The sequence below is a fragment of the Chanos chanos genome, chromosome 10 (assembly GCF_902362185.1).
Source record: "Chanos chanos chromosome 10, fChaCha1.1, whole genome shotgun sequence".
NCBI lineage: Eukaryota > Metazoa > Chordata > Actinopteri > Gonorynchiformes > Chanidae > Chanos > Chanos chanos.
In genome coordinates this window covers 467,501-476,342 of record NC_044504.1, presented here as the reverse complement: position 1 = coordinate 476,342, position 8,842 = coordinate 467,501, and the positions used below count along the sequence as shown (strand labels likewise).

Here is an 8,842-nt window from a genome sequence, read left to right as displayed (position 1 = left end):
GAAAGCTAAGTACTAAACAGAAATTACTGCAAAGTGCAGAAAGAATTGAGTTCTTTTTTGTTATAGCAGGTGACCTGATTTTTTTGTCTTTAGTCCTTTAAAGAGGAAGCTTGGGGGCTTCATCTAAACAAAGAGACTGATAATGTTTTTGACCAAATCTCTAAATCCCACTTTGGAGATTTCCCACTGAATTCACAAAATTCTTCGGTTTGGACCAGCATTTGAGTCACATGCAACATGCCCTCATGCACTGGCCATGACTGCATGTCACTGGAACCCTGTGGCAGAGTCATGTTTACTGTAGCACAGAGAAACTATATCTGCACTTATTGCTAGGACTACGTACAGACATCTATGTACAGCACAGAGGGAAAACCTAACTTCCATATTTTCTTATTCAAAAAGAAAATGACAATCATCAAAAAAGTACCAATATTTAAACTACACAACTGTGAGACAAAGGCTGAGGCCTTTAATTTCACTGCAAAAATATTACTAACTAATGCTCAAATACTGCTCTTGGTGGGAAGGTGTGGAGGAGGCCAGGGTTAGTGGGAAGGTGGAGAGGAGGCCAGGGTTAGTGGGAAGGTGGAGAGGAGGCTAGGGTTATTGGGAAGGTGGAGAGGAGGCTAGGCTTAGTGGGAAGGTGTGGAGGAGGCTAGGGTTAGTGGGAAGGTGGAGAGGGGGCTAGGGTTAATGGGAAGGTGTGGAGGAGGCTAGGGTTAGTGGGAAGGTGGAGAGGAGGCTAGGGTTATTGGGAAGGTGGAGAGGAGGCTAGGGTTAGTGGGAAGGTGGAGAGGAGGCTAGGGTTAGTGGGAAGGTGGAGAGGAGGCTAGGGTTATTGGGAAGGTGTGGAGGAGGCTAGGGTTAGTGGGAAGGTGGAGAGGAGGCTAGGGTTATTGGGAAGGTGGAGAGGAGGCTAGGGTTAGTGGGAAGGTGGAGAGGAGGCTAGGGTTATTGGGAAGGTGGAGAGGAGGCTAGGGTTAGTGGGAAGGTGGAGAGGAGGCTAGGGTTATTGGGAAGGTGGAGAGGAGGCTAGGGTTATTGGGAAGGTGTGGAGGAGGCTAGGGTTAGTGGGAAGGTGGAGAGGAGGCTAGGGTTATTGGGAAGGTGGAGAGGAGGCTAGGGTTAGTGGGAAGGTGGAGAGGAGGCTAGGGTTATTGGGAAGGTGTGGAGGAGGCTAGGGTTATTGGGAAGGTGGAGAGGATGCTAGGGTTAGTGGGAGGGTGTAGAGGAGGCTAGGGTTATTGGGAGGGTGTGGAGGAGGCTAGGGTTATTGGGAAGGTGTAGAGGAGGCTAGGGTTAGTGGGAAGGTGGAGAGGAGGCTAGGGTTAGTGGGAAGGTGGAGAGGAGGCTAGGGTTAGTGAGAAGGTGTGGAGGAGGCTAGGGTTATTGGGAAGGTGGAGAGGAGGCTAGGGTTAGTGGGAAGGTGGAGAGGAGGCTAGGGTTATTGGGAAGGTGGAGAGGAGGCTAGGGTTAATGGGAAGGTGGAGAGGAGGCTAGGGTTATTGGGAAGGTGTGGAGGAGGCTAGGGTTATTGGGAAGGTGGAGAGGAGGCTAGGGTTAGTGGGAAGGTGGAGAGGAGGCTAGGGTTATTGGGAAGGTGGAGAGGAGGCTAGGGTTAATGGGAAGGTGGAGAGGAGGCTAGGGTTATTGGGAAGGTGTGGAGGAGGCTAGGGTTATTGGGAGGGTGTAGAGGAGGCTAGGGTTAGTGGGAAGGTGGAGAGGAGGCTAGGGTTAGTGGGAGGGTGTGGAGGAGGCTAGGGTTATTGGGAAGGTGTGGAGGAGGCTAGGATTATTGGGAAGGTGGAGAGGAGGCTAGGGTTAGTGGGAAGGTGTGGAGGAGGCTAGGGTTAGTGGGAAGGTGGAGAGGAGGCTAGGGTTAGTGGGAAGGTGTGGAGGAGGCTAGGGTTAGTGGGAAGGTGGAGAGGAGGCTAGGGTTATTGGGAAGGTGTGGAGGAGGCTAGGGTTAGTGGGAAGGTGGAGAGGAGGCTAGGGTTAATGGGAGGGTGTGGAGGAGGCTAGGGTTAGTGGGAAGGTGTGGAGGAGGCTAGGGTTAATGGGAGGGTGTGGAGGAGGCTAGGGTTAGTGGGAAGGTGTGGAGGAGGCTAGGGTTATTGGGAGGGTGTGGAGGAGGCTAGGGTTAGTGGGAAGGTGGAGAGGAGGCTAGGGTTAATGGGAGGGTGTGGAGGAGGCTAGGGTTAGTGGGAAGGTGTGGAGGAGGCTAGGGTTATTGGGAGGGTGTGGAGGAGGCTAGGGTTAGTGGGAAGGTGGAGAGGAGGCTAGGGTTAGTGGGAAGGTGGAGAGGAGGCTAGGGTTAATGGGAGGGTGTGGAGGAGGCTAGGGTTAGTGGGAAGGTGTGGAGGAGGCTAGGGTTAGTGGGAAGGTGGAGAGGAGGCTAGGGTTAGTGGGAAGGTGGAGAGGAGGCTAGGGTTGCACGTCTCACTTTTGCTCCTGTGCATATTCTGGCTTCACATCTTATGAAAATTCATTTCAACCTTAGAAGACTTGATGTCTAACCGAAACAGAACAAAGTAACCTTTTCCATGACGATTACAAAGGCTATTTAGTATAACCAATTTTTCTTAATCACAGCCCCCCCGTCTGACCTCTACCACAAATTGTGTTTTCTAGGTACAACATGGCCTCACTCAATAACTCAAGAGTTGGCTTGCACTACAGATACTTCTTATCGCTCTTCCATGCGTGTGCATAACACAAAAAAACAACACAAAAACCTGAATTCTTCTCATCAAAAACATTTTGCATTGCTTCCATGAACGAACCAGATGTTTTGACCAAATGCTCTTGCCAGAAAGTGACACTATGTAACGGTAATGATTACATCGTGCCTGCTAGTTCAGTCATGGCAAACACTGTGACGAGAAATCCCGGTCTTCCCCAGCCCACAGTACAGACAGCGTGGCATCGCCAGGATGAGGAGACAGGCACTCCACTGACATTAACACATACACACTGGATCAGGAGTTTCAACACAATTAAAAGCGGTCCAAATGCAAACATTTTAAATGAACATTAGACAAATAGTTCAGCAAATATCAGCATTACCTCATTGCACCCTGAATTTTGAAGAATCTTGAGATTTTCTTTCACAGTTACTTTCAGCACTTAGTCTCAGACTTTCCCTGACTCTTTCCCTGAATGATCTGTGACTTGGTCAGGTTCCCTTCTTAAGTGAAAAAACTAAGGAGACGTTTGGACCCAAGTATGCGATTCAGCCTCAGCCGGTCAGTTGGTCCACTAGCCAGACTGCAGATGTCACTGCACATCTGTCCTGATTTACTGAGATCACACCTTTTAACATGACACCAGTAAAAGAGTTATTTTATCAAAACACCTCAGATAATTCCTAAAATAAAAATACGTCGTCTATTTCATTTACTTTCAGTATTTCAGTAAATAAAAGAAACAAGTGACATTTAAGGCTTAAGGCATTGTTTATCCTGTGATTTTATGGGCTGTGGTGAGAAGATACAGTTATAGCTAAACCAAGACAAGAGTCTCCTTTTCTCTTTTTATAAAGACAGTTTGCAAAAGCCACAAGAAACTTGTAAAACTGTAATAGGATATACTTTTAAGATCTGATTTCTGATGAACTGAATTGTCTGCCATTGTGATGGTGTTGCGCTGTTTGAAAAGCATTTAATAGAACCACACACATATCGAAAGTCTCACATGTCAGATCTGCTTGATTTTCTCATTCAATCTCAATAGGAACCTCTGCAAAAATAACTCCTATTAGTGCTAAATTTCTTTTCACAAAACATCCTCTGAAGTTTAAATCACACGAAGTGCTTTATCGGACATTCTTAGGTTCTCTAACAGGATCACTTTAGGACAGTTTTAATCAACACTTACAGCATACGGTCACACAGTTATATTGTTCTGGTGAACCTGAACACGCCCTGACCTAAGACTCTTTAGGGCATGTGTAAAAAAAAAAAAAAAAATCATTCATTCTAGTCACTGAACACATCTGAAACTCTCTCAGTAATCTGTCTGACCGTAAACAGGACACCTGCTGTTCTCTTATCTGTTCTTCCATTATTCTTTCCTCCATTACCTATCTTTTCATTATCTCTTTCTCCATCATCTGCTCCTCCAGTGTCTCAACTCCACTATCCTCCATTATCCATTCCACCACTATCTGTCCCTCCATTATCCATTCCACCACTATCTGTCCCTCCATTATCCATTCCACCACTATCTGTCCCTCCAGGATTTGCTTCTCCGTTTTCTGCTCCTCCGTTTTCTGCTCCTCCTTTGCTAAGTGATGTCATTATAAGGTGTGTCCCATGGCGCCCGTCACCAGCCCTTTGATGTTCGTGATTGGACGGATGTCGTGGAGCTGTCTCCTGCGGTCTATGAAGGAGGCCAGTCGGCCTGTGTCCAGCGGACGTTTGGAGTAATCTCCACCTTGAGCGTTGACCCAGGGGTGCTGCAGGCAGGTCGCTGAGCTGGGACGCTTCCTGGGGTCCTGGTTCAGGGTGGAGACGATGAAGTCCCGTGCGGCTTGGCTAACCCCACAGAAGTATTCCTCAGGGAAGCAGAAGTCCAGCTTGCAGATGTTCACGCAGGTCTCCTCCACGCTCTCGTCCAGGAAGGGCGAGACGCCACTGAGCATGACGTAGGTCAGCACGCCCACGCTCCACACGTCCGTGCTTAAGGACACAGGCATGCCCTGGATCAGCTCAGGAGCAGAGAACTCTGGGTTCCCCAGCAGCAGGTGCACATAACGGTGGGCAGAGACCTGAACTGCATCTCCAAAGTCTATGAGCTTCACACAGGGTGTGGGTACGTGGAGATCCACCAAGAGATTCTCAGGCTGAAGAAACACAATAATGTCAGACACACAGCAGACTGGAATATGTATATGTATGTACGCGTGTATATGTGTGTATGTATGTATGTATGTATGTATGTATGTGTGTGTATATGTGTGTATGTATATGTGTGTGTGTGCATGTATGTGCGTGTGTGTATATGTGTGTATGTATGTGTGTGCGTGTGTGTATATGTGTGTATGTATGTGCGTGTGTGTGTGTATATGTGTGTATGTATGTGTGTGCGTGTGTGTATATGTGTGTATGTATGTGTGTGTGTGTGTGTGTGTGTATATGTGTGTGTGTGTGTGCATATGTGTGTATGTATGTATGTGCGTGCGTGTATATGTGTGTATGTATGTATTTGCGTGTGTGTATGTATGTGTATGTATGTGTGTGCGTGTGTGTATATGTGTGTGTGTGTGCATGTATGTGCGTGTGTGTATATGTGTGTATGTATGTGTGTGCGTGTGTGTATATGTGTGTATGTATGTGTATATATGTATATGTATGTGTGTGCGTGTGTGTATACGTGTGTATGTATGTGCGTGTATGTATGTGTGTGCGTGTGTGTATATGTGTGTATGTATGTGTGTGTGTGTGTGTGTGTGTGTATGTATGTGTGTGTGTGTGCGTGCATATGTGTGTATATATGTGTGTGCGTGTGTGTATATATGTGTATGTATGTATGTGTGTGCGTGTGTGCTTGTTAATATGTATGTGTTGTATATATGTGTGTATGTATGTGTGTGTGTGTGTGTGAATATGTGTGTATGTATGTGTGTGCGTGTGTGTATATGTGTGTATGTATATGTGTGTGTGTGTGCATATATGTGTGTATGTATATGTATGTGCGTGTGCCTGTTGGTATGTATGTGTGTGCGTGTGAGTATATGTGTGTATGTATGTATTTGCGTGTGTGCATATATGTGTGTATGTATATGTATGTGCGTGTGCCTGTTGGTATGTATGTGTGTGCGTGTGAGTATATGTGTGTATGTATGTATTTGCGTGTGTGTATATATGTGTATGTATGTGTGTGCGTGTGTGTATATGTGAGTATGTATATGTGTGTGTGTGTATATGTGTGTGTGTGTGTATATGTGTGTATGTATGTATGTATGTATGTGTGTGCGTGTGTGTATATGTGTGTATGTATATGTGTGTGTATATGTGTGTATGTATATATGTGTGTGTGTGTATATGTGTGTGTGTGTATATGTGTGTATGTATGTATGTATGTATGTGCATGCGTGTGTGCATATGTGTGTATATATGTGTGTGCGTGTGTGTATATATGTGTATGTATGTATGTGTGTGCGTGTGTGCTTGTTAGTATGTATGTGTTGTATATATGTGTTTATGTATGTGTGTGTGTGTGTGTGTATATATGTGTGTATGTATGTGTGTGCGTGTGTGTATATGTGTGTATGCATATGTGTGCGTGTGTGTGTGTGTGTATATGAGTGTATGTATATATGCGTGCGTGTATATGTGTGTATGTATGTATTTGCGTGTGTGTATGTATGTGTATGTATGTGTGTGCATGTGTGTATATGTGTGTATGTATATGTGTGTGTGTGTGTGTATATGTGTGTATGTATGTATGTATGTATGTGTGTGCGTGTGTGTATATGTGTGTATGTATATGTGTGTGTGTGTCTATATGTGTGTGTATATGTACAGTCGGCCCTCCGTATTCACAGGAGGTTGGTTCCAGGACTTCCTGCAGATACCAAAATCTACGGATGCTCAAGTCCCTTATATAAAATAGTGTATTATTTGCACGTAACCTACGCACATCCTCCCGTATACTTTAAATCATCTCTACATTACTTATAATACCTAATACAGTGTGAATGCTATGTAAATAGTTGTTATACTGTATTGTTTTGGGAATATGACAGAAAAAGTATGTACAGTACAGACGTGACCATCGTAGGCCCAACTACATACACATCAGCAACAGCGTAACATTTTCTCTCTGTCAACGCTTACAGATTGCTTTCGTTTAATAACTAAACTACAAGTACATATAGAAGGTACATTTATAAACAGAGGAAATATAAATGTTTTAAAACACAAGTAGCGAACGAACGAGATGCGAGGCGAACAATGCTCAAACAGCGAGTGCTGGAGAGAGACAGAGGGTCTGTGAGATGACTGGAGAGAGACTGAGGGTCTGTGAGATGACTGGAGAGAGACAGAGGGTCTGTGAGATGACTGGAGAGAGACAGAGGGTCTGTGAGATGACTGGAGAGAGACAGAGGGTCTGTGAGATGACTGGAGAGAGACAGAGGGTCTGTGAGGTGACTGGAGAGAGACAGAGGGTCTGTGAGATGACTGGAGAGAGACAGAGGGTCTGTGAGGTGACTGGAGAGAGACTGAGGGTCTGTGAGATGACTGGAGAGAGACAGAGGGTCTGTGAGGTGACTGGAGAGAGACTGAGGGTCTGTGAGATGACTGGAGAGAGACTGAGGGTCTGTGAGATGACTGGAGAGAGACAGAGGGTCTGTGAGATGACTGGAGAGAGACAGAGGGTCTGTGAGATGACGGGAGAGAGACTGAGGGTCTGTGAGATGACTGGAGAGAGACAGAGGGTCTGTGAGATGACTGGAGAGAGACAGAGGGTCTGTGAGATGACTGGAGGCTACAGCAGGGTATACCCACACATCACTTCATTCGCCTGGATTCAGTGTAGTGCAGTGAAGTTTCAAGTTCAGTTCAAGTTTCGCTTTTCGGAACTTTCTGGATCCACCACCCCCAACCGTGTGTATGTGTGTATGTGTATATGTGTATGTATGTGTGTATGTGTATACGTGCATGTATGTATGTATAATTTGAATACACTGAGGTGTGATTTTTTGAGGGTTCACCTTCAGGTCAAGGTGAGCTACTCTGCAGGTATGGAGGTACTGTAGGGCCTCTAAAGTTTCCCTCACAAAAAATGCCACTTTCTCCTCCATCAGCTCATCATGGGCCACCAGATAGTCCAGCAATCTCCCATCTTCAATCCTGCAGGAGTCCATTAGAATCACACATGAGTCCTTACAGAAATTAATACATAACAATATCAATAAACACAAGAATATCTGGTGAGGTTGACAGACTATTGGAGTGTAATTGTGTGATTAAACTATAGGCGTATAATGGTGTAATTAAACTATAGGCGTATAATGGTGTAATTAAACTATAGGAGTGTAAAGATGTAATTAAACTATAGGAGTGTAATGATGTAATTAAACTATAGGAGTATAACGATGTAATTAAACTATAGGAGTATAACGGTGTAATTAAATTATAGGCGTATAATGATGTAATTAAATTATAGGAGTGTAATGATGTAATTAAACTATAGGAGTGTAATTGTGTAATTAAACTACAGGCGTATAATGGTGTAATTAAACTAAAGGAGTATAATGGTATAATTAAACTAAAGGAGTATAATTATGTAATTAAACTATAGGAGTATTATGATGTAATTAAACTATAACAATGTAATTGTATAATTAAACTGTAGGAGTGTAATGGTGTAATTAAATTATAGGAGTGTAATTGTGTAATTAAATTATAGAAGTGTAATTGTGTAATTAAACTAGAGACCACTTTTCTAAAATATTCTTCCTAGGGTCAAACTTTCATTATGACATATGAAAAATGATTGAAGCTTGTGGGTAAACAGGTTGGGCTTTTCCTGGGCTGAGGTGACTCACAGCTCCAGGACCAGCATAAAGGAGGTGGGTGACTCGTAGGTGTCCAGGAGTGTCACCAGCTGATGGTGCTGGACATGCCGGAGGAGATCAGCCTCGTGTGCCACCTGCTCCTTCTTTAGCATCTTCTTACTGATGACCTTCACGGCCACCTCCTTCTTAGTGGCCTTGTTCAGACACCTCCTCACCACAGAGAAACGACCCCTGGAACCACACAAGAGGAGGGCACGGATGGTTTATTTAGGAAAAAAGTGCTCATGTAAAACTGTGTTTTATTGTTGAGAGTTA

General features: G+C 44.6%; 1 protein-coding gene across 2 annotated transcripts in view; it reads right to left on the bottom strand.

Moving 5' to 3' along the window:
* Positions 1-4,300: 4,300 nt before the first annotated feature.
* kalrna (kalirin RhoGEF kinase a) overlaps positions 4,301-8,842 on the bottom strand; it is a 185,556-nt gene continuing 181,014 nt past the window's right edge. For both annotated transcript variants that reach the window (XM_030787300.1, XM_030787301.1), the window contains exons 60-62: positions 8,558-8,758; positions 7,721-7,859; positions 4,301-4,846 (exon numbers count right to left, since the gene is read on the bottom strand). In XM_030787300.1, the coding sequence (XP_030643160.1) occupies positions 4,301-4,846; positions 7,721-7,859; positions 8,558-8,758 (886 nt within the window). The remainder of the gene's footprint in view (positions 4,847-7,720; positions 7,860-8,557; positions 8,759-8,842) is intronic.